This window comes from Cetorhinus maximus, unplaced genomic scaffold (genome assembly GCF_964194155.1).
Source record: "Cetorhinus maximus unplaced genomic scaffold, sCetMax3.hap1.1 HAP1_SCAFFOLD_807, whole genome shotgun sequence".
Classification (NCBI taxonomy): Eukaryota; Metazoa; Chordata; class Chondrichthyes; order Lamniformes; family Cetorhinidae; genus Cetorhinus; species Cetorhinus maximus.
In genome coordinates, this window is record NW_027596749.1 from 1 (window position 1) to 24,778 (window position 24,778).

Here is a 24,778-nt window from a genome sequence, read left to right on the forward strand (position 1 = left end):
AACCCCAGTGTTGTTAGCTAAAGTTAAAGCTTGTGGAATTGAAGTTATTAAGCTGGCTGGGAGATTGGTTAACCAGGAGATGAGAGAGAGAGTAGGGGGATGTGTAATCGAATTAGAATTGACTATTGGTGTCCCACAACTATTCACTACATTTATTAATGACTTAGTTAACAATAGAGAGCCATATAAGCAAGTTTACTGATGACAAAAAGATCGTTGGTATAGTAAGTAGGGTGCATGGGTGCATAAAATTACAAAAAAATTAACTGATTAAGTGAGTGGACAGAACTGTGATGGACGGATTCCAATCCAGGCAAATATGAGATTACACATCGTGGATCAAAATGGGATAGATCTGAATATTTTTTATAGGAATAAAAATATAGACAGTGAAGGTCATAAGAGATTTAGGGATCCATGTCCACAGATCATTAAAATGTAGTAGTCAGGCACAAAAAGACTGATGGTATACTAGCCTTTATAACTAAAGGGCTAGAATATATCAGGGAGGAGATTTTGCTATGAGTATACAAATCCCTGGGTATATCACATTTGGAGCACCTTAGAAAGGAGACATTGATCTTGGAGGGAGAGCAATACAGAATCACTAGAATGTTACCAGCCTCCTGGGGTTAGATTATGAGGAGAGATTACAATAAACTCAGTTTGCATTCCCTGGAATAGAGAAGGTAGAGGGTGATTTGATTGAGGTTTTTAGGATTTTAAAAGAAATTGACAGGGTAGACAGAGAGAAACTTTTTCCATGGTGGGGGAGTCTAGGACAATGGGACGCAACTTCAAAAGCAGAGCTGGGCCATTCAGGAGAGAAATTAGGAAACTCTTCTTCATGCAAAGAGTGGTTAAGAGCATGAAAACGCCCACAAAAAAATGTTAACTCAATTTATATATTTTTTTTCATGAACACTTGATTGCAGAAGGTGGTAGATGCTCAATTAGTATTTCTGCATTGAAAATCAATTGATTTTTGTTAGCCGAGGGGATTCAAGAATATGGAGCACAGGAAGGTAAAATGTGTTTAAGGTATAGATCAGCAATGATCTCATTAATGGCGGAACAGGCTCGAGGGGCTAAATGGCCCACTCCTGCTAAAATGCTGCTAATGATCTTACCTTATAAAAATCTCCCGATCGCAGCTGTGAAATTTTAATTGACCCCAGATTCCCAAGGAGAGGATTGCAGCTTTCCACTACCCTCCACACAGACACATACCCGGAATGGCCCAGCTCTGTTATCAGCCCCGTATTTACCCCCCAGACCATTCATAGCCCCTTTATTTACCCCCCAGACCATTCACAGTCCTTGTATTTACCCCCCAGACCATTCACAGTCCCTGTATTTACCCCCCAGACCATTCACAGTCCCTGTATTTACCCCCTGGAACATTCACAGTCCCTGTATTACCCCCCTGGAACATTCACAGTCCCTGAATGTACCCCCCAGACCATTCACAGTCCCTGTATTTACCCCCCAGACCATTCACAGTCCCTGTATTTACCCCCCCAGACCATTCACAGTCCCTGTATTTACCCCCCGGAACATTCACACTCCATGTATTTACCCCCTAGACCATTCACAGTCCCTGTATTTACCCCCCGGAACATTCACACTCCATGTATTTACCCCCTAGACCATTCACAGTCCCTGTATTTACCCCCCAGACCATTCACAGTCCCTGTATTTACCCCCCGGAACATTCACACTCCATGTATTTACCCCCTAGACCATTCACAGTCCCTGTATTTACCCCCCGGAACATTCACACTCCATGTATTTACCCCCTAGACCATTCACAGTCCCTGTATTTACCCCCCGGAACATTCACACTCCATGTATTTACCCCCTAGACCATTCACAGTCCCTGTATTTACCCCCCAGACCATTCACAGTCCTTGTATTTACCCCCCCCAGACCATTCACAGTCCCTGTATTTACCCCCCCAGACCATTCACAGTCCCTGTATTTACCCCCCCAGACCATTCACAGTCCCTGTATTTACCCCCCTGGAACATTCACAGTCCCTGTATTTACCCCCCCCAGACCATTCACAGTCCCTGTATTTACCCCCCTAGACCATTCACAGTCCTTGTATTTACCCCCCCAGACCATTCACAGTCCCTGTATTTACCCCCCCAGACCATTCACAGTCCCTGTATTTACCCCCCTGGAACTTTCACAGTCCCTGTATTTACCCCCCAGACCATTCACAGTCCCTGTATTTACCCCCCCAGACCATTCACAGTCCTTGTATTTACCCCCCCAGACCATTCACAGCCCCTGTATTTACCCCCCCAGACCATTCACAGTCCCTGTATTTACCCCCCCAGACCATTCACAGTCCCTGTATTTACCCCCCAGACCATTCACAGCCCCTGTATTTACCCCCCAGACCATTCACAGTCCATGTATTTACCCCCTAGACCATTCACAGCCCCTGTATTTACCCCCCCAGACCATTCACAGTCCATGTATTTACCCCCCCAGACCATTCACAGTCCATGTATTTACTCCCACCGGACTATTCACAGTCTCTGTATTTACCCCCCTGGACCATTCACAGCTCCTTTATTTACCCCACCCAGCATGGACCATTCACTGTCCCGGTATTTGTCCCACCACCTCCAGAACACTTATAGACTCTATATTTACCCTCCAGACCAATCCCAGCCTCTGTATTTACCCCCCGGACTATTCACAGTCCCAGTATTTACCCCCATCCGGACCATTCGCAGCCCCTGCATTAACCCCCTGAATCATTCACAGCCTCTGTATTTACCCCCTGGAATGTTCTCAGCCCCTATATTTGCCCCGGAATGTGCACAGATCCTATATTTGCCCCGGAATGTTCACAGCCCCTACATTTAACCCCTGGAATCTTCTCTGCCCCTATATTTGCCCCGGAATGTTCACAGACCCTATATTTACCCCCTGGAATGTTCACAGCCCCTATATTTACCCCCTGGAATGTTCACAGCCCTTATTTTTACCCCCTTGAATGTTCACAGACCCTATATTTACCCCTGGAATGTTCACAGCCCCTATATTTACCCCGAGGAATGTTCACAGCTCCTATATTTACCCCCTGGAATGTTCACAGCCCCTATATTTACCCCCTGGAATGTTCACAGACCCTATATTTACCCCCTGGAATGTTCACAGCCCCTATATTTACCCCCTTGAATGTTCACAGCCCCTATATTTACCCCCTTGAATGTTCACAGACCCATATTTACCCCCTGGAATGTTCACAGACCCTATATTTACCCCCTTGAATGTTCACAGCCCCTATATTTACCCCCTTGAATGTTCACAGCCCCTATATTTACCCCCTGGAATGTTCACAGCCCCTATATTTACCTTCTGGTCCATTCACAGCCCCTATATTTACCTCCTGGAATGTTCACAGCCCCTATATTTACCTTCTGGTCCATTCACAGCCCATGTCTTTACCCCTGGAATGTTCCTTGTACCAACCCCTCTCTCTGATTCTGGAACATTCCATATAACTGAAGTCCCACCTTGGAGTTCCAGCTTCACCCGGACATACCTCGCCCTAATGTGCCGTCCCACTTGTCTTTCAAGCTCATGGCCAACGAGGCTCCATCAGGGACCTAGAGACAGTCGAAAGGTCAGAAGGCATTATTACCATGGCTGTGACTGCCCACATTCAACAGTCACCGGGCTGACAGGGACATCACAACAACTTTCACCCTGCAATGGAATAAAAAAGCCCAAAGTGCTTCACAGGAGCTTTCAAAAACAAAATGTCACCCAGAAAGGCATTAGGTCCGGTGACCAGAAGACCTCATTTTAAGGAGTGTCTTAAAGGAGGAAAGTGAGGTGAAGAGGTTGAAAGGTGTAGGGAGAGAATTCCAGAGCCTATGGCCTAGGCACCAATGGTGAGGGAAAGTACTGAGGAACACCAATATCTTGGAGGGTTGTGAGACTGGACGAGGGAGTGGTGAGGTCAGAGAGAGACTTAATTATGAGGATGAGAATTCTGAAGTGGGGGCCTACATGGTGCAGGAGCCTAATGTCGGCCACTGAAGGAGAAGGAGGGAGAATGGTGTTGAGAAACTTATCAGCCATGATTGAATGGTGGAGCAGACTCGATGGGCCGAATGGCCTAATTTCTGCTCCTATGTCTTATGGTCTTATGAACACAGGGATGATGGGTGAACGAGACTTGGCTCAAATTGAGATATGGGTAGTTGAGTTTTGGATGAGTTCAAGTTTACAGAGGGGGTGCAGGGGGCCAGAAGAGTGTTGGAATAGACGTCCAGAGGAATGAAAGGGTTTCAGCAGCAGCTGAGTTGAGACAACAGGAGGAGGCAGGTGAAGTTATCGAGGTAGAAGCAGCTGGTCTGGTGATGGTCAGTATTGGGATCGGAAGCTCAGTCAGAGTCAAACAGACATTACAAACAATCTGGTTCAGCCTGAATCAATCACTCAGAAGAAGAATGGTGATGGGATTTGAAGACAATGGCTTCAGTCTTCCCAATATTTAATAATAAGTAATTATGGTTCATCCAGTACTGTGTGCCAGAGAGAGGCAGTGATGCTTCCATCATATCTCTCATCATTTCACATATTTATTTCATATCTTAGTCACTTTTTGACACATGGAGGTCTATTCTAGATACCTGTAAAGCTGCAAAAAATCAAAAAATAATGTTTTAAAGAAGTTTAATTTACTTAGCAATGCCTGAGAGAGACAGGCTCAAGGATTAGTCAGTATCTGAGAGACAGATTAGGGTATTGGGCTGTCCGAGGGAGACAGATGAACTTGGGGGTCAGTGTCTGAGGGAGACAAGTGGACTCGAAGGTCAGTCAGTGCTGAGGGAGACAGACAGAGTAAGGGGTCAATCAGTGTCTGAGGGAGACAGACAGAGTAAGGGGTCAATCAGTGTCTGAGGGAAACAGATAGAGTAAGGGGTCAGACAGTGTCTGAGGGAGACAGACGGAGTAAGGGGTCAGGCAGTGTCTGAGGGAGACAGATGAACTCGTGGGTCAGTCAGTGTCTGAGGGATACAGGCGGACTTGGGGGTCAGTCAGTGTCTGACGAGGGCAGATGGTGTAAGGGGTCAGTCAGTGTCTGAGGGAGGCAGACGGACTCGAAGGTCAGTGGGTGTCTCAGACAGATAGATGAGGCAGCAAGCTTGTTTGTAAGGAACTTCATGGAAAACAAGCTGACAACACTCACTCACACCTGGCAAATTGGTATTTGGATAAGAAAGTTAGCCCTCATTGGTCAGGACCCTAGAAAAGGTCAACGGAGTGAGGGGGGAAATGCAACTGTGGGAAGAACTCACTGGCTGCTCCTCACCTTGCAATGGGCAACAGTGTTGAGTTTCTTTCGGCCATCCTCGACCACAGACGTGTTGTCCAGGTCTCGCAGGATGCGACTGTCACTACTTGAAGCAAACCACTCTGCCAAGAAGAAAAGGAGATCTATCAGAATGAACTTAACCTTACGTGTCACATACACCAATGATGGCTTTTCACAAAGTGTCTCCAGTCCTAGGGATAAACATAGTGTGCTGGGCCCAGTGCCTGGGGTTCACACAGTGTGCTGGGCCCAGTGCCTGGGATTTACGTAATACGCTGGGCCCAGTGCCTGGGGTTTACACAGTGTGCTGGGCCCAGTGCCTGGGATTTACGTAATACACTGGGCCCAGTGCCTGGGGTTTACACAGTGCTCTGGGCCCAGTCCCTGGGGTTTACACAGTGCTCTGGGCCCGGTCCCTGGGGTTTACACAGTGCGCGGGGCCCACTCCCTGGGGTTTACACAGTGCGCTGGGCCCACTCCCTGGGGTTTACACAGTGCACTGGGCCCGGTGCCTGGGGTTCACACAGTGCACTGGGCCCGGTCCCTGGGGTTTACACAGTGCACTGGGCCCGGTCCCTGGCGTTTACACAGTGCACTGGGCCCAGTGCCTGGGGTTCACACAGTGTGCTGGGCCCAGTGCCTGGGATTTACGTAATATGCTGGGCCCAGTGCCTGGGATTCACACAGTGCTCTGGGCCCAGTCCCTGGGGTTTACACAGTGCACTGGGCCCAGTCCCTGGGATTTACACAGTGCGCGGGGCCCAGTCCCTGGGGTTTACACAGTGCACGGGGCCCGGTGCCTGGGGTTCACACAGTGCACTGGGCACAGTCCCTGGAGTTTACACAGTGCGCGGGGCCCAGTCCCTGGGGTTTACACAGTGCGCGGGGCCCGGTCCCTGGGATTTACACAGTGCTCTGGGCCCAGTCCCTGGGGTTTACACAGTGCTCTGGGCCCGGTCCCTGGGATTTACACAGTGCACTGGGCCCACTCCCTGGGGTTTACACAGTGCTCTGGGCCCGGTGCCTGGGATTTACACAGTGCGCGGGGCCCAGTCCCTGGGGTTTACACAGTGCGCGGGGCCCGGTGCCTGGGGTTCACACAGTGCGAGGGGCCCAGTCCCTGGGATTTACACAGTGCGCTGGGCCCGGTCGCTGGGGTTTACACAGCGCGCTGGGCCCGGTGCCTGGGCTTCACACAGTGCGCGGGGCCCGGTCCCTGGGGTTTACACAGTGCACTGGGCCCGATGCCTGGGCTTCACACATTGCACTGGGCCCAGTGCCTGAGGCTCACACCGTGCGCTGGCCCCAGACCCAGGGGTTCACACAGTGCACTGGGCTCAGTGCCTGGGGTTTACACAGTGCATTGGGCCTGGTCCCGGAGGTTTACATAGTGCACTGGACCCAGTGCCTGGGGCTTATACAGTGCGCTGGGCCCAGTGCCTGGGCCTCACACAGTGCGCTGGGTCCAGTGCCTGGGATTCACACAGTGCGCTGGACCCAGTGCCTGGGGCTTATACAGTGCGCTGGGCCCAGTCCCAGGGGTTCATACAGTGCGCTGGGCCCTGTGCCTGGGATTTATGTAATACGCTGGGCCCAGTGCCTGGGATTCACACAGTGCACTGGGTCCAGTGCCTGTGGTTCACACAGTTCGTTGGGTCCAGTGACTGGGGTTTACATAGCGCGCTGTGCCCAGTGCCTAGGGCTTACACAGTGCACTGTGCCCAGTGCCTGGGGTTTACATAGTGTGCTGTGCCCAGTGCCTAGGGCTCACACTGTGCACTGTGTCCAGTGCCTGGGGTTCACACAGTGTCCTGTGCCCAGTGCCTGGGGTTTACATAGTGTGCTGTGCCCAGTGCCTAGGGCTCATACAGTTCATTGGGCCCAGTGCCTGCGGTTTACACAGTGCACTGGGCCCAGTCCCTGGGGTTCAGACAGCATGCTGGGCCCGATCCCTGGGGTTCACACAGTGCGCATGACCCAGTGCCTTGGGTTCACATAGTGCGCTGGGCCCGGTCCCTGTGGTTAACACAGTGCGCGGGGCCCGGTGCCTGGGGTTTACACAGTGCGCTGGGCCCAGTCCCAGGGGTTCACACAGTGCACTGGGCTCAGTGCTTGGGGTTTACACAGTGCATTGGGCCTGGTCCCGGAGGTTTACATAGTGCACTGGACCCAGTGCCTGGGGCTTATACAGTGCGCTGGGCACAGTTCCAGTTGTTCACACAGTGTGCTGGGCCCAGTGCCTGGGGCTTATACAGTGCACTGGGCCCAATCCTAGGGGTTCATACAGTGCGCTGGGCCCAGTGCCTGGGCCTCACACAGTACGCTGGGTCCAGTGCCTGGGGTTCACACAGTGCACTGGACCCAGTGCCTGGGGCTTATATAGTGCGCTGGGCCCAGTCCTAGGGGTTCATACAGTGTGCTGGGCCCTGTGCCTGGGATTTATGTAATACGCTGGGCCCAGTGCCTGGGGTTCACACAGTGCACTGGTTCCAGTGACTGGGGTTTACATAGCGCGCTGTGCACAGTGCCTAGGGCTTACACAGTGCGCTGTGCCCAGTGCCTGGTGTTTACATAGTGTGCTGTGCCCAGTGCCTAGGGCTCACACAGTGCGCTGGGTCCAGTCCCTGGGGTTCACACAGTGCACTGGGTCCAGTGCCTGTGGTTTACACAGTGCACTGGGTCCAGTGCCTCGGGTTCAGACAGTGTCCTGTGCCCAGTGCCTGGGGTTTACATAGTGCACTGTGCCCAGTGCCTGGCGTTTACACAGTGCGCTGTGCCTAGTGCCTGGTGTTTACATAGTGCACAGTGCCCAGTGCCTAGGGCTCACACAGTCCATTGGGCCCAGTGCCTGGGGTTTACATAGTGCGCTGTGCCCAGTACCTAGGGCTCACGCAGTTCGTTGGGTCAAGTGTCTAGAGTTTACACAGTGCACTGGGTCCAGTGCCTGGGGTTCACACAGTGCCCTGTGCCCAGTGCCTGGGGTTTACATAGTGTGCTGTGCTCAGTGCCTGGTGTTTACATAGTGCGCTGTGCCCAGTGCCTAGGGCTCACACAGTTCGTTGGGCCCAGTGCCTGCGGTTTACACAGTGCGCTGTGTCCGGTCCCTGGGGTTCAGACAGCGCGCTGGGCTCAAACCCTGGGGTTCACACAGTGCGCATGACCCAGTGCCTTTGGTTCACATAGTGCACTGGGCCCGGTCCCTGTGGTTAACACAGTGCGCTGGGCCCGATGCCTGGGGTTCACACAGTGCACTGGGCCCGATGCCTGGGGTTCACACAGTGCGCTGGGCCCGATGCCTGGGGTTCACACAGTGCGCTGGGCCCGATGCCTGGGGTTCACACAGTGCACTGGGCCCGATGCCTGGGGTTCACACAGTGCGCTGGGCCCGATGCCTGGGGCTCAGACAGCGCGCTGGGCCCAATCCCTGGGGTTCACACAGTGCGCATGACCCAGTGCCTTTGGTTCACACAGTGCACTGGGCCCGGTCCCTGGGGTTAACACAGTGCACTGGGCCCGATGCCTGGGGTTCACACAGTGCACTGGGCCCGATGCCTGGGGTTCACACAGTGCACTGGGCCCGATGCCTGGGGTTCACACAGTGCACTGGGCCCGATGCCTGGGGTTCACACAGTGCACTGGGCCCGATGCCTGGGGTTCACACAGTGCTCTGGGCCCGGTCCCTGGGGTTTACACAGTGCACTGGGCCCGGTCCCTGGGGTTTACACAGTGCTCTGGGCCCGGTCCCTGGGGTTTACACAGTGCACTGGGCCCGGTCCCTGGGGTTTACCCAGTGCTCTGGGCCCGGTCCCTGGGGTTTACACAGTGCACTGGGCCCGGTGCCTGGGGTTTACACAGTGCACTGGGCCCGGTCCCTGGGGTTTACACAGTGCTCTGGGCCCGGTCCCTGGGGTTTACACAGTGTGCTGGGCCCGGTCCCTGGGGTTTACACAGTGCTCTGGGCCCAGTCCCTGGGGTTTACACAGTGCACTGGGCCCAGTCCCTGGGGTTTACACAGTGCACTGGGCCCGGTATCTGGGATTTACACAGTGCGCTGGGCCCGGTCCCTGGGGTTTACACAGTGCACGGGGCCCGGTCCCTGGGGTTTACACAGTGCACGGGGCCCGGTCCCTGGGGTTTACACAGTGCGCGGGGCCCGGTGCCTGGGGTTCACACAGTGCACTGGGCCCGGTCCCTGGGATTTACACAGTGCGCGGGGCCCAGTCCCTGGGATTTACACAGTGCGCTGGGCCCGGTCGCTGGGGTTTACACAGTGCGTGGGGCCCGGTGCCTGGGCTTCACACAGTGCGCGGGGCCCGGTCCCTGGGGTTTACACAGTGCACTGGGCCCGATGCCTGGGCTTCACACATTGCACTGGGCCCAGTGCCTGAGGCTCACACCGTGCGCTGGCCCCAGACCCAGGGGTTCACACAGTGCACTGGGCTCAGTACCTGGGGCTCACACCGTGCGCTGGCCCCAGACCCAGGGGTTCACACAGTGCACTGGGTCCAGTGCCTGTGGTTTACACAGTGCACTGGGTCCAGTGCCTGGGGTTCACACAGTGCCCTGTGCCCAGTGCCTGGGGTTTACATAGTGTGCTGTGCCCAGTGCCTGGTGTTTACATAGTGCGCTGTGCCCAGTGCCTAGGGCTCACACAGTTCGTTGGGCCCAGTGCCTGCGGTTTACACAGTGCGCTGTGTCCGGTCCCTGGGGTTCAGACAGCGCGCTGGGCTCAAACCCTGGGGTTCACACAGTGCGCATGACCCAGTGCCTTTGGTTCACATAGTGCACTGGGCCCGGTCCCTGTGGTTAACACAGTGCGCTGGGCCCGATGCCTGGGGTTCACACAGTGCACTGGGCCCGATGCCTGGGGCTCAGACAGCGCGCTGGGCCCGATCCCTGGGGTTCACACAGTGCGCATGACCCAGTGCCTTTGGTTCACATAGTGCACTGGGCCCGGTCCCTGTGGTTAACACAGTGCGCTGGGCCCGATGCCTGGGGTTCACACAGTCCGCTGGGCCCGATGCCTGGGGTTCACACAGTCCGCTGGGCCCAATGCCTGGGGTTCACACAGTGCACTGGGCCCGATGCCTGGGGTTCACACAGTGCACTGGGCCCGATGCCTGGGGTTCACACAGTGCACTGGGCCTGATCCCTGGGGTTCACACAGTGCACTGGGCCTGATGCCTGGGGTTCACACAGTGCACTGGGCCCGATCCCTGGGGTTGACACAGTGCACTGGGCCCGATGCCTGTGGTTCAGTCTGTTGAGATTCAGAAGCCTTCCTGTGATGCCAGAGAACTGTGGGAAGAAATCATCTTTTCACGTGGAGAGGCAGTAATGGACATTTTCATTGTTTCTCTGTCTCACTTTACTTAACAAGATTAGAAACACGAGAAACACTTACCCAGATCCACATCTTCCACTCTGGGCCACTGGGAGAAAGGCACATTTTTGTAAAATCCTTCCAGAATCTTCTCCTTGACTTGGCTGATGGAGTCACTGTCCATGACTCGGACTGTGATGGAGTCCATACCGCACCCTTGGAATGACACATTCAGGTTCTGTTGGAGTGCAGGGATGGACAGTTTATATTCACAGTCTTTCAGCAGGGGACTGGGTGAAGAAACTCCAAACTATCAGGGAGTATTGGGGGGAGGCATTGGGCTTGTCCTGCCCAGGTTTTGGAACAGGAAGAGACCACTTCAGTCCCTTGTGCCTGTCCCAGCACTCAGTGAAATCATGGCTAATCTGCGATCTAACTGCATAAACCTGTCTTTGACTCATATCCCTTACTACTTTGATTTTAAAAATATCAATCTCAGATTTCAAATTCACAATTGATCTAGCATCAATTGTCATTTGCAGCAGAGAGTTCCAAACTTCTACTCTTTGTGTGTGGAATTGTTTCTTAATTTCACTTCAGAAGGCTTTAATTTTTAAACTTATGCCCTCTCTGTATTATGTTGTGCGGTTCCCAGGAGTTTGAAATGATCACACTTTTAGACACAAATACTGGAGCTTTCACCAAGTGTCTTTTTCCAAATGCTCACCATGGGTTTGGCGGAACAATACATTATTGTTTTGGTACACTGACCGTAGCGCAGTGAGTGATGTGGTACTCTGTATATACATGTATATTGACGCATCATGATATAGTTCCTAAATCATATTAGAATGATATAAAAATGTAAAATTCCTCTTTAAAAAAATAAAATGCCTCTTCACATCAACATAATGTTTCAATCATTATCTCTTCCTTATGCCTAAAGAAAATTTACAATCAACTTTTATAATTAAACATATAATTCCAAAGTTTAAAGCTCTTTTATAGCTTGTTTTTTTTCTCAATAAGCATTACTGAGGGTATTGCTCACGGGGTAGGGAGTTGTGCCACCATCTCATGGGTTTGGTATTCAATACTCTCGGTGATGAGCTAATGTGTTGTGTGATGTTCTGAGTGTTGCTCCTAATGATGTTGATGTCACAACGCTTATTGGTGAAGCTCATGGTGTTGTCTCGCTGGTTAGTGATGTTGCTGGTGTTGTGGTGTTGCTAGTTAGTGATGTCTTGCTGGTTAGTGATGTTGCCGGTGACATTGATGTCACGCTGCTTGTTGGTGAAGCTGGTGATGTTGTCTCACCGGTTAATGATGTTGTGCCAGTTAGTGATGTTGCCTTGCTGGTTAGTGATGTTGTTGTGCTGGTTAGTGATGTTGCTGGTATTGTGGTGTTGCTGGTTAGCGGTGTTGCTGGTTAGCGTTGGGTGTACGTTGAATATGGACTCTATTTCTTCTAATTTGCTTATCAGCTTTGGTCTCAATAATGTATGACCTTGGAGTCTCAGCTTCACCAATTTTTCCTGAGTTCCAGGTTTTCATGATCGGATCCTGTACATGTACAGTTTGTCCTCTCAACAATTCAGGCAGGGATTTGGAGTGCTAGTTGAAGTGCTGACCTCTTTCTCCTACCTGTGTATCAGTGAGTTGTTTTATTCCTCCTCGTCACTTGGAGGGAGTATCTAGATTGGCAAAGTTGTCTTATACTTTTTTCCATTCAACACCTCTGCAGGTGACTTCATGCCTTGAGAGGGGTAAATTAGAGTGACAAGACAGTAGGTTTGGGTCTTCCTTTGTCTCCCAGCATTTCGTGAGGGTTCTCTTGATTGTCTGAATGTGTCTTTCAATAAACTTGTGTCCCCTTGGGTAATGTGGTGATGAGGTTATGTTGTTGAACCCATACTGTTGAGTGAATTCTTTAAATTCTCTGGAAGTGAATTGGGTTCTATTATCACATATTACTCTTTCAGGAATCCCTTGCTCAGCAAATAGAACTTTTATTGCTGAGATGATTGTTGTGGCTCTCAAATCTTTCACCTTTCTGATAAAAGGGAACTTTGAGCTGTACTCTGCAACTGTGAGATACCATTCTTGATTGTGTGCGAATAAATTGGCTCCCACTCTATGACATGGTCTGAGTGGTACTTCAGTAGATATCATTTCCTCATTCTGCTGTGCTTTTCTGCACTTCTGACATACACTGCATGTAGATGCCACTCCTTCAATGTCTTTGTAGATGCCTATCCAGTACATAGCTGATCTGGCTCTGAGCTTACACTTTTCCATTTCCATGTGATCTTCACGTATCTTCAGAAGATTTTTCTGCATCATTTTGGGTGCGATTATTCTGGATCTGACTAGCAGAACATCATCTTCTAGTGAGATGCCATCTCTGCTAGACCAGATGATGGATCTTTATATCAAGATCTTCTGTCTCATGGTTTACTGAGATAGGCTGCAGTTCTTCGCAACTGCTCAAGCCAGGATAGCAGGGCCATCTGTTTCAATGACATAGAACATACAGGTAACATCCTTTCCTTTGTGTGTCCCTCTGATTTGGATTGTTCCTAGCTGCCGAATCTCACTTCCCCCTTATGCCATTAGCGTAATGTTGCTCAGTTTCAGAACACCTGTCCTTGGGTATCCATTTAATTCCAGATTTTCAGGAAAGATCTTCTGGTAAATTCTGAGCAGGATAAATGTTACTCTGTGCCCCAGTATCAAGCTTCAGCTTCAGATTTATGGTTGTGGGCTTATTTCTCACCCTCTTCCTGATCTGAATGTTTGTGTGAATTTATTTTCTCTGGGAACAGTCACATCCAGCCATTTCATGAAGTTGTATGGTTCCTATGCCATATCCTCAAACTCATTGCCATCTTCCAGACCATGGATGTTTTTGTTTCTTTTACTTCTCATTCATCCTGTTGCTGTCTTCGATCACTCGTTTACCACCTCCTTTCTTTGTTCTGCACTTCTTTTCCCAGTGATTTGGCTTTCCACAAGCTCTGCAATTTAATCCATATACAGGACATTTCCTTCTGTCTGTGAACTCATGTGGTTGTCCACAACTCTTGCTCATCTTTCTCTCTGTCTGGCAAGCATTCCTGTGTTACTGTTTCACTGCATCAAACCTGCTGCCTTTCTCTTGACTTCACAAAAGCTAGCCGTTTGGGTAGTCAGCATCTTCATCTGTCTACTCATGGCTTCATGCACTCTGGCACTGTCCGCAGTCTGCAATACTGTAAGCTTGTCCTCTCCAATCAGAGCTTTTTATCCTTCCAAATGAGCTGGTCTATCAGCCTTTCATCTGTTTCTCTGACTTAAACACTTGCTGGTTACATTTCTCAATCTCATTCAAAAAACTGCCAATAGCTCTAGTGGTTCCTGTCTCACGCTCTGAAATTCATGGTGGTGGATCCGATGGTTTGGCCAAGGCTGGAGATGTGTGCTGAATTTCTCAGTTTTTGTCTTGGTATTTTTATTGTCTTCGCTTATTCCTCGGCTATTGAGAAACACCTTTCTTGTCCAGAAAAGGAGGTTGCTGACCCTTTCTTCTTCATTTGTGCCTTTTGGAAAACCACTGAATGTCAATCTGCCATTTTAAAAAAATTTCTCAAATGTCTGCTCGACATCATTGTCCTTCCCCTTCATGGTGGGGGCTGCGCATTGCGCACTCGCTGCTGCAGGGGCCGCCATTTCCTTTTCACACAATTCACTCCGTTTTTTCTCTCTCTCGTTCAGGTTTATTTTTCAATCTAAGTCAGCATTATATTCTTTTAAAATGCTTGGGTTTTTTACTCATAGACGCCCACTGCCACCATCTTTGTGATGGCAAGAAATTCAAACTAATCTCACTTTGAGACATAAAATGCTGGCATTGACATCAAGTGTATTTTCCAGATCTCACCATGTGCTGTGGAATGATATATTGTTGTTTTGGTACACTGACTGTAGTGCAGTAGTGAGTGGTACTCTGGCTATACATGTACACCTATGCATGTTAATATTCTTCCAAAATCGTGTTGGGATAATATTACAATCTATTTCCACTAATATCTTGAAAGCTTTAATCAAACCATCCCTTAACCTGCTGATTCCCAGCAAATACTACACCCCCCCTAAATCCTTGTAATTTTAGCCTTGGAGTCCAGGTATCATTCTGGTAAACCTAGGTGAGAATTTTTGGCTCAACGGGCTGGTGCACACCCTACCCGACTGAGCGTAAAACGACGCACGATGACATCGGGCGATCATCCTGACGTCATTGCGTACTTGCGCGATATTTCAGTCAGCGGGTGCGCGCCAGAGTCATCAGTGTGCCCGACAATTATAAGGCCTATTAAGGACAGTAAAAAGGTAATTAAAAGAAAATTTTCGCTGCCTGTCCAACCTTACAGTTGGTGGGCAGGCGAAAAGGCCAAACGGCCTTTGCATCTTTTGGAAACCTCATCCACGGGCCGGATGAGGTTTCCAACAGCAAATAAAAACAAAATCAAAATTTTAAAATTTAATTCATTACCTGTCGCTGCTCATGGGGTCATGTTTAATAATATTTTATAAACCTTTGTTTCTAATTTTTAAAATCTGTTCATCTCCCTGAGGTGGCTCAATGCCTCAGGGAGGTTTTCAAGTGCGCACTCACGCGCATGCTCAAAGTTCACTCTCACCCTCCTCCTGTTCCCTCCACACAGGCAGCGCTCAGCACTGCTGCTCACATTTCATGCTGGGTGGGTCTTAATTGGCCCATAGCATGAAATCACGGTCCGGCCGCGACCTCCCCTGACCGCCCCCGCTAAGCTTGCCCGACGAGGGAAAAATCCTCCCCCTACACTGCACTCCCTCCAAGGTCAATATATCTTCCCTAAGGTGTGGTGCCCAGAACTGCTCACAGTAACTTCAGGTGCAGTCTAACCAGGGCTTTGTATCTGAAACATGACTTCTATCCTTCTGTATTCTAGACTTCTAAACATGGAGGCCACCTCTTTGATTATTTTCTGAACTTGTTCCTGACATTTTAATGACCTGTATACCTGGACCCCAAGATTTCTTTGGTCCTCCAGCTGTTTCTATCCTTTCACCATGTACCCTGTTCTATCCTTTTTCAGTCTAAAGTGGATGACCTCATGTTTAAAATCCTTTGCCACAGTATTGTCCATTCACTTACAATATCAATACCTCTTTGTGATGTTACACTTTCATATACACTGCTCACAGTGGCACCTATCTGTGTGTCAGTGGTTAAATTTGGATGTGTGACATTCTATCCCAGCATCCAAGTTACGTTGGGCTGGCCAAGTTGGCGGTGATTATTCCAAATACCATGCACACAGTTTCTGTTCTGGGACAGGAGATGGTTTGTGGTCTGCTGCACCTCCCCAGAACATTTTAGAATCATAGAATGACAATGCACTGGAAGAAGCCCTTCGGCCCATTGTGTCTGTGCCAGCTCTTTGAAAGGGATATCCATTAGTCCCACTCCCCCTTGCTCTTTGTCCATAGCCCTGCTAATTTTACCAGCTCAAGTATTTATCCAAGCCCCTTTTGAAACTTTCTGTTGAATCTGCTTCTATTAACCTTTTCAGGAGAGCATTGCATAACAACCATCATAAGAACTTTCATTGGATGCAGTTTGCAACATTTTGAAAAGATTTCAGGTGTGTACATCTCCTCACAAGAGAGAATATATCAAACTGAACTGGACTGAGTCCTAACAGTGAAACAGGCACATTGTAACAATAGATTAATTAATTAATCAACTGCTTTCCTAAAAAGTAATGGGATAATTTGTGTCAATAAACACTGCATCTATCACGATGACTTGCTACACTAACTGCTGAACATTGACTGTGTTTATTTGATTCTTGTTAAATTATCAGTAAAAGGGGAGAGTATGGGGTTGTCCCCTAATGCCAATACCAGTCAAAGCTAAGCTGTTCCCTCATTGATTCAAATTTTCAGGACAATTGATTAATTTGTCAAACTTCTGCACACACTTCATTTCATATTTCTATTATGAATTCCACAGATCTTGTTTGTAATGGAAACTCTCTATGTAAACTAGTCACATTGTAATTACACTTTCCTGTCAAAAGGGGCACATCAGCCCCGAGCCTGACACTGAACCATGGCCTTGGCCCCTGATGCCGACCCCTGGTTGATCCCCAGTCCCCGATCCTGTTTTTAGGCCTGTTCCCCAGGACCACTGTTACTATGAGCCGGTGCCACTGTTCCAGTCCACTGTGCTCCTCCTATTTCTTACCATTGGCCTTGCTTCAATATTTTCTCGTAGCAGCCACTCTTCATTCAGAGTGTACCGAGCTTTTCCCGTAATGGCATCCACCGAACCTTTGTTAATTTGCTGCTTCATGGCACACAGTAACAAGAAGAAGGGCTCACCCACCGTCTCCTGTAACACAGATGCAAACAGTGAAAGATGTGGCTCAGTGTCAGGAGAATGTTACATCCACATTAGAGTACAGCATCACTGGTACAGTCACCAGGTACAGTGTCACCAGGTACAGTGTCACTGGATACAGTGTCATGGTGCCTGGGTATCACTAGATAGGGGCAGTCACAAGGTATGTGGGAAGAGTGGAATGCTCTGAGGGAAAAAGGAGTCTGGGGCCTGTGTTTCCCATTGGGATTTCCTTCATGTGGCGTCTTGCTCTGTCATACACTCACTCATTTGTGATTTATTGCAATTAGTCAACACTCCATTAGAGTTGTATATTACGATTAGTCTAGGTGATTGTAGATGAGTCTTGGCCTTTTATCCTGGAATGATCCCTATTTTCCGATGTATTCCCCAGCCTGCCATGTGACTGAGAGGAATGGGGGCATGACAGTGAAGCCAGTGGAGTTGATGGAAAGGACACAAAGATGAGGAGATGATGCAGACTGTACCTTGAGGAAGCTGTACATGCAGATGGACATCCAGTTGGTCAGCATCTTCTCCACCACCGACTCTGTTCTTCGCAGCATCAGCTTGGGGTTCTTGGAAGCAGAAGCATCAATGAGATCCACCAGCAGATCCTTCATGATACTGGTGTAGTACTCCAACTTGCCGTGCAGTGCAATGGTCAGCAAAGATGCCAAGTTACACCTGGGGATAAACAGCACCATTTGTATTTGGACTTTAATCCTGTTTCCAGAAGTTGAGTGACCTACTCCTTTTCCTTATCCGGCTTCCCAGTGAATGTGGTGCTGAACTGCCACCCCTGCACAATGCTGATTATGGACCTCAGTCAGGTTAGCTGGTTGGATGGGGGTAGTGGCAGACTGTAGTTGGCCTCAGCACCCTGAGTTAGAGGAAGAAATCAGCTTGGGTTTCTTCACCTTGCTGGTGGGGATAATTGTGACTTTGGCGAGATTGGATCAGCCACCCATAAAACATAGGATGATACAGCACAGGAGACTATTTAGCCCAACATGTCTTTGATGGCTCTTGAATTGCCATCCAATTAGTTCCCTGCTTTGTGAAAGCTATTATTGAATTTGCTTCCTGTGCCCTAGGCAGTACATTCTTGATCATAAAATTCACTGTGGAAAAATATTCTCATGTTGTCTTTGGCTCTTTGGCCAGTGACCTTAAATCTGCGTCCTTTGGTTACCAGCCAGTGCAAAGAGTTTGTCCTTATTCACTCTTCCAAAACCATTGATGATTTTGAACAACTCTTAACAAATCTCCTTACATCCTTCTCTGAGAACACCCCCAGCTACTTCAGTCTCTCAATGTAACTGAAGTTCCTCATCCCTGGAACCATTCTCATGAATCTTTTCTACACTGTCTCTAAAGCCTTCACATCCTTCCTACAATGTCATTCCCAGAACTGGACACAATACTCCAGTTGAGGTGAAACCAGCATTTCATTAAGTGTCATTTCTCCAAATTCTCATTTCCATTGGTTTTGGAATCAATGCCACCCACACGCAGACAGATGCCAATGACCCCATTGTGAACTCTCACAGGGAGCTATGCAAGTGCAGCAGGTTAAACCATTCAGGAGGGTAGATGAGTAAAACCGGTGAAGCAGACCTAACAGGCCAAGAGGAATTGAAAGGGTGGGGAATGGGTGACCACCCACAAAAGAGGGAGAGAGAAAGAGTGAGGGAGGCTAAGAGACTCCTGTCAATCTGCTTCTTGGGGCAAAGGTGACTGCATAGGGCAGGAACGTTCAATGGGCAAGAGGAAAGAGGGTCAAGTGGGCAGAGGTTTCCATAAACAATGGGAGACATGGCCTCTGCTGGTGCCAGGGTGAAGAGAAAGAGAATGAAGGAGGACAGCCAGAGGTCGTGGCTTCTAGAAGAAGCAATAAGATAGGACAGGGGCCTGCAAGGAAGGTCTGTGGTGGTAGGTTCTAGGGTATAGGGTATGAGTCCAATATTAACCTTCTAAGGAGCTATGAAAGGGTTAATACTCATGGAGAATATTGTGTGCTTGTGATAAAGGGATGGCAATAATCATGATTGATTTTAATCTACATATAAACTGGAAAAATCAGACTGGCAGTAGTAGCCTGGATGAGGAGATCTTAGAATGCTTTCGAGATAGTTTCTTAGAGCAACACATTCTGGAACCAACCAGAGAGCAGGTTATATTAGACTTGGTATTGTGTAATGTGACAGGATTAATTAATGACCTCAGAGGCAGTGCTAGGTAGCAGCAACCACAATATGATTGAATTTTACATCCAGTTTGAAAGGGAGAAGAGTGGGTCCAAGACTAGTACCTTAAACTTAAATAAGGGCAACTATGTGGGGATGAAAGCTGAGCTAGCTGAAGTGAACTGGGAAACTAGGCTAGAGGATAGATCAATAGAGAAGCAGTGGCAGACATTTAAGGGGATAATTCAGAGTATTCAGAATAAATATATGCCTGCTATAAAGAAAAATTATAAAGGGAGGACTCACAGTCCATGATTAACTAAAGAGGTTAAGGAAAGTATCAAACTTGAGGAAAAAGTATATAATTGCGCAAAGATGAGTGACAGGACAGATGATTGGTCAGAATATAAAGGCAGGCAGAGAATGGCCAAAAGGTTAATCAGGAGAAAGAAATTAGAGTATGAGAGGATGCTAGCTAGAAATGTAAAAGCGGATAGCAAGAGTTTTGACAGGTATTTAAACAGGAGAAGAGCAGGTAAAGTGAATGTTGGTCCTCTAGAGAGTGAGAATCAGGAGTTAATAGTAGATAATAAGGAAATGGTGGATGAAATGAACAAATATTTTGCTTCTGTCTTAACTATAGAGGATACAAAAACATTCCAGTAATAGCTGCAAATTAGGAAGTGGAAGGGAGAGGGGAACTTGGTGAAATTACAATCAACTAGGGAAGTGGTACTGAGCAAACTGTTGGAGCTGCTGGCTGACCAAGGCTCCGTCCCGATGGACTTCTCCTTAGGGTCTTAAAAAGTTGGCTAATGAGGTAGTCGATGCGCTGGTGTTAATTTTCCAAAATTCCCTAGATTCTGGAAAGGTTCCATCAGACTGGAAAGTAGCAAATATTTAAGAAGGGAGGGAGGCAGAAAACAGGAAACTACAGGCCAGTTAGCTTGACGTCTGTCGTGGGGAAGATGTTAGGATCAATCAATAAGGATCCGGGTACTTAGAAAAACTCAAGGTAATTGAGAAGAGTCAGCATGGTTTTGTGAAAGGGAAATCATGTTTAACCAATTTACTGAAGTTCTTTGAAGTAGCAAGATGTGCTGTGGATAAAGGGGAGCCTGTAGACATACTTTCCTGAAGGCATTTGATAAGGTGCCATATTAAAGATTATTGTGGAAAATAAAAGCTCATAGTGTAGGGGGTAACACATTGGCATGGATAGAAGATTGGCTGGCTGGCAGAAAGCAGAGAGTATGCATAAATGGATCTTTTTCTGATTGGCAGGATGTGATGAGTGGAGTCCCACAGGGGTCTGTGCTGGGGCCTCAACTTTTTATGATTTACATCAATGATTTAGATGAGGGGAGTGAAGACATGGTAGCTAAATTTGCAGATAACACAAAGATAGATAGGAAAGTATGTTGTGAAGAGGACATGAGGAGGTTGCAGATGGATATAGATAGGTTGAGTGAGTGGGCAAAGATCTGGCAAATAGAGTTTAATGTGGGAAAATGTGAAATTGTTCACTTTGGCAGGAAGAATTGTCATGAAGATATTAATGTATGTAATGTTATTGGAAATTATTTTAAATTGGACTTGTAATAAAGTCTGTGTCTGTGGGTGTGAGTGTGTGTGTCTTAATTGGATTAAAGCCAGCTAGTCTGAGTGCTTTGATGTACAGTAGTTTAGAGATGTAAACAATAAAGTAGAGGGGATATTTGCATTTTGTTGAATAAACCATTCAAAGACTGGGGGTGAAATCTTGTACCTAACGAAGAGACACCAAGCAATATGTTTATATTACTAATAAAATTGGTACTATGAAAGGGGTTTTGTTGTTAGAAGAGGTAGAGTTCATAGGGTCTGGTGATACAATGAGGATTTACATTCAAAGGGAAGACTAGGTATATACAGAAAAGAGTTTTGTGTGTGCAGGGCAGAGGCAGGCGACCTGTAAGCCTATAACAGTGCGAAGGAACAAATTGAAAGAAACCTCATTTTGAATTTGCAAGGTAACTGCTGTGTCATAACCCAATAAAAAAAGCAGAGTATTACTTAAATGCTTAATTCTGAGGTGCAGAGGGATCTAGGTGTTCTTGTACATGAGTCACAAAAAGTTAGTATGCAGATACAGCAAGTAATTAAGAAGACTAATGGAATGATATCCTTTATTAAGAGAGGGATTGAACATAAAAGTAAGGATGTTATGCTTCAGTTATACAGGGTATTGGTGAGACTGCACCTCGAATACTGTGAGCAGTTTTGGTCTCCTTATTTAAGGAAAGATGTAAATGCATTGGAGGCGTTTCAGAGGACGTTTACTAGATTGATACCTGGAATGACTGGTCTGTCTTATGAGGAAAGGTTGGACAGACTGGACTTGTTTCCACTGGAGTTTAGAAGAGTGAGGGGTGATTTGATTAAAGTATACAAGATCCTGAACAGTCTTGACAAGGTGGATGTGGAAAGGATGTTTCCTCTTGTGGGTGAGTCCAGAGCTAGGGGGCAGTGTTTTTAAATTAGGGCAGAGATGAGGAGAATGTTTTCTCTAAGGGTTGTGCGACTTTGGAATTCTCTGCCTCAGAAGGCAGTGGAAGCAGCATCAGTGAATATTTTTAAGACGGAGGTAGATTGATTCCCTTGCCTAACAAGAATCAAAGGTTGTCTGGGGTAGATGGGAATGTGGAATTAGAAACACAAACAGATTGGCCATGATTTTCTTGAATGGTGGAGCAGGCTCAAGGGGCTGAATGGCCTACTTCTGCTCCTATTTCCTATGTTTGTATATTTGTGATGGATTACTGAGGTGGGAGAGTGTTCTTAGCTCCTCCTCCTTCACAATACAGTCCTTATGTCCCGGAGCAACTGTTACCAGGGGCAACCCAGGAAGTTGGCGGTAGGTCGTGTGTTTGGACCTCCTTCAGACTGGACCATCACAGGGGGATGGATAGGGTGCTGAAGAAGGCGAGAGAGAGAGACGATTGGACATCTCTTTTCTCGGTCATCTTGTGGATTGTTTGGCTGTGATACCTTCTACTTTCCAATTGCTTTCAGAAAGCCTCGAGAACAGAACAGATACAGTGAACGTGGGCAACAGAGAAGGAGAGAGGGGGGAACCTGTCACCTGCACCTGCCCTGGCCTACACTTGATTTCAGTCCCACAATATATTGTTGACTCTAAGTGCCCTGTGAGCAATCTGCTCAGTGAACATTACCGCCTTCTCAGGGCAGTGAGGGTTGGGTGCTAAATGGAGCCTTGTAAGCGAGTGTCAGCACCGCATACATACCTGTCCCTCACTGCAAAATCCTTTTGCTGTTCTAGTGCGTGGACAAAGGTAACAAGAAAGTGCTTGTTGTTCAGTAGCAGTGAGAACAAGCTGATTCCCTCCTCCATGTTCTGCCGACAGTTTTCAGGAACCTAAAACATAGAGAACGGGAAATTGATGCTAAAGACAGGAATCAAACCAGAGAACAGAAAGAGGAGATGCAGGGAAAGGAGTCAGTCCAAGGGTGGATCCCTCTCCCCCAGTACAGGGCCAGTCTGAGAGTGGATCCCCCCTCACCCTGGTACAGGGTCAGCTCGAGAGTGGACCCCCCCTCACCTTGGTACAGGGTCAGTCCAAGGGTGGACCCCCCCTCACCCCAGTACAAGGTCAGCCCCAGAGTGTGGATTCAGTGTCACACAGGAGTCGGCATCATTCTGGAGTCACCTTCATTGGATTGAGTGTCACATTAAAAAGTTCCAAAACGCAGTGTCACATCGCAGTCAGCAACACGGGATTGAATGTCACGGAGGTGTCAGCATCACTGGATTCAGTGTCACACAAAAATCAGCATCACTGGATTCAGTGTCACATTAAAAAAATCCCAAAATTCAGTGGTACACTGGAATCCACATCACTGAATTGAGTCTCACACTGGAGTCAGTGTCACCTTATTTAGTGTCACACCAGAGTCAGTGTCACTGGATTCAGTGCCACACCAGAGTCAGCATCATTGGATTCAGTGTCACACCAGCGTCAGCATCACCCCAGAGTCAGTGTCATTGGATTCAGTGTCACATCAAAGTTGGCAACACTGGATTCAGTGTCACACTGGAGTTAGCATAACAGGATTCAGAATGACACAGGAGTGTCACTGGATTTGGTGTCACACCAGAGTTAGCATTGCTGGATTTGGTGTTACACAGGAGTCAGCGTCACCTGCTTCAATGTCACATAGGAGTCAGTTTACTGGATTCACAGAATCACAGAATCTCAAAGTGCAGAAGAGGCCCTTCGGCCCATCGAGTCTGCACCGACATGTGAGAAACAGTCTCACAACAGAGTCAGTGTCACTGCATTCAATGTCAGATAGAAGCTAGCATCCAGTGTTACATTAGAGTCTGTGTCACTGGATTCAGTATCGCATTAATATTGTTTGGCGATTCATCATTTGAGTCTCACCTTCCAATCAAGCTGCAGCAGTGGGTGGGTCTCTGGCGGGCTCCTGGAGATGGCAGCTACCCTGGACTGGGAATTCAGCTGATGGAAGTGTTCAGGGGTCGGACTTTCACAATCAACCGAACACTGGAATATAGGATTGCACTGGATAATTATCAATCCCAGGGCAATGGCTGGACAGGCAGTTTTAAAATAAATCACCATTAAAATAAATCACCCCTCTCTAGTACAGAGCGAGTCTCACACTGACATCGAAGGGTTAAATCACTATCAGCTTCTTTTCTTCCCCATTGCTCAATTCTCTGTTTTTACCTCTTTCCTCATTGGTTGTTTTCAGATTTTGTTACCCATACAATTACCCAATGGCTTTCACCCAAATCACATCACACTGAAAAACATCGCTCAAATTTACTCAGAACCAATCACAGCCCAGCCATGAGAAATCTCACCAATCACAGCCCAGCAGTGAGAAATCTCACCAATCACAGCCCAGCAGTGAGAAATCTCACCAATCACAGCCCAGCAGTGAGAAATCTCACCAATCACAGCCCAGCAGTGAGAAATCTCACCAATCACAGCCCAGCAGTGAGAAATCTCACCAATCACAGCCCAGCAGTGAGAAATCTCACCAATCACAGCCCAGCAGTGAGAAATCTCACCAATCACAGCCCAGCAGTGAGAAATCTCACCAATCACAGCCCAGCAGTGAGAAATCTCACCAATCACAGCCCAGCAGTGAGAAATCTCACCAATCAAAGCCCAGCCAAGAGAAATCTCACCAATCACAGCCCAACCAAGAGAAATCTCACCAATCACAGCCCAGCCAAGAGAAATCTCACCAATCACAGCCTAGCCAAGAGGCATCTGATCAATCATAGCCCAGCCAAGAGAAATCTCACCAATCACAGCCTAGCCAAGAGGCATCTGATCAATCACAGCCCAGCCAAGAGAAATCTCACCAATCACAGCCCAGCCAAGAGAAATCTCACCAATCACAGCCCAGCCAAGAGGCATCTGATCAATCACAGCCCAACCAAGAGAAATCTCACC

General features: G+C 48.2%; 1 protein-coding gene across 1 annotated transcript in view; it reads right to left on the reverse strand.

Moving 5' to 3' along the window:
• Positions 1–3,565: 3,565 nt before the first annotated feature.
• plxnd1 (plexin D1) overlaps positions 3,566–24,778 on the reverse strand; it is a gene marked incomplete at its 3' end in the record, with an annotated part of 127,196 nt that continues 105,983 nt past the window's right edge. Inside the window, exons 23-29 of the mRNA XM_078535998.1 lie at positions 23,732–23,854; positions 22,574–22,704; positions 17,586–17,784; positions 16,942–17,088; positions 10,752–10,908; positions 5,345–5,448; positions 3,566–3,629 (exon numbers count right to left, since the gene is read on the reverse strand). Coding sequence (XP_078392124.1) covers positions 3,566–3,629; positions 5,345–5,448; positions 10,752–10,908; positions 16,942–17,088; positions 17,586–17,784; positions 22,574–22,704; positions 23,732–23,854 — 925 coding nt within the window. The remainder of the gene's footprint in view (positions 3,630–5,344; positions 5,449–10,751; positions 10,909–16,941; positions 17,089–17,585; positions 17,785–22,573; positions 22,705–23,731; positions 23,855–24,778) is intronic.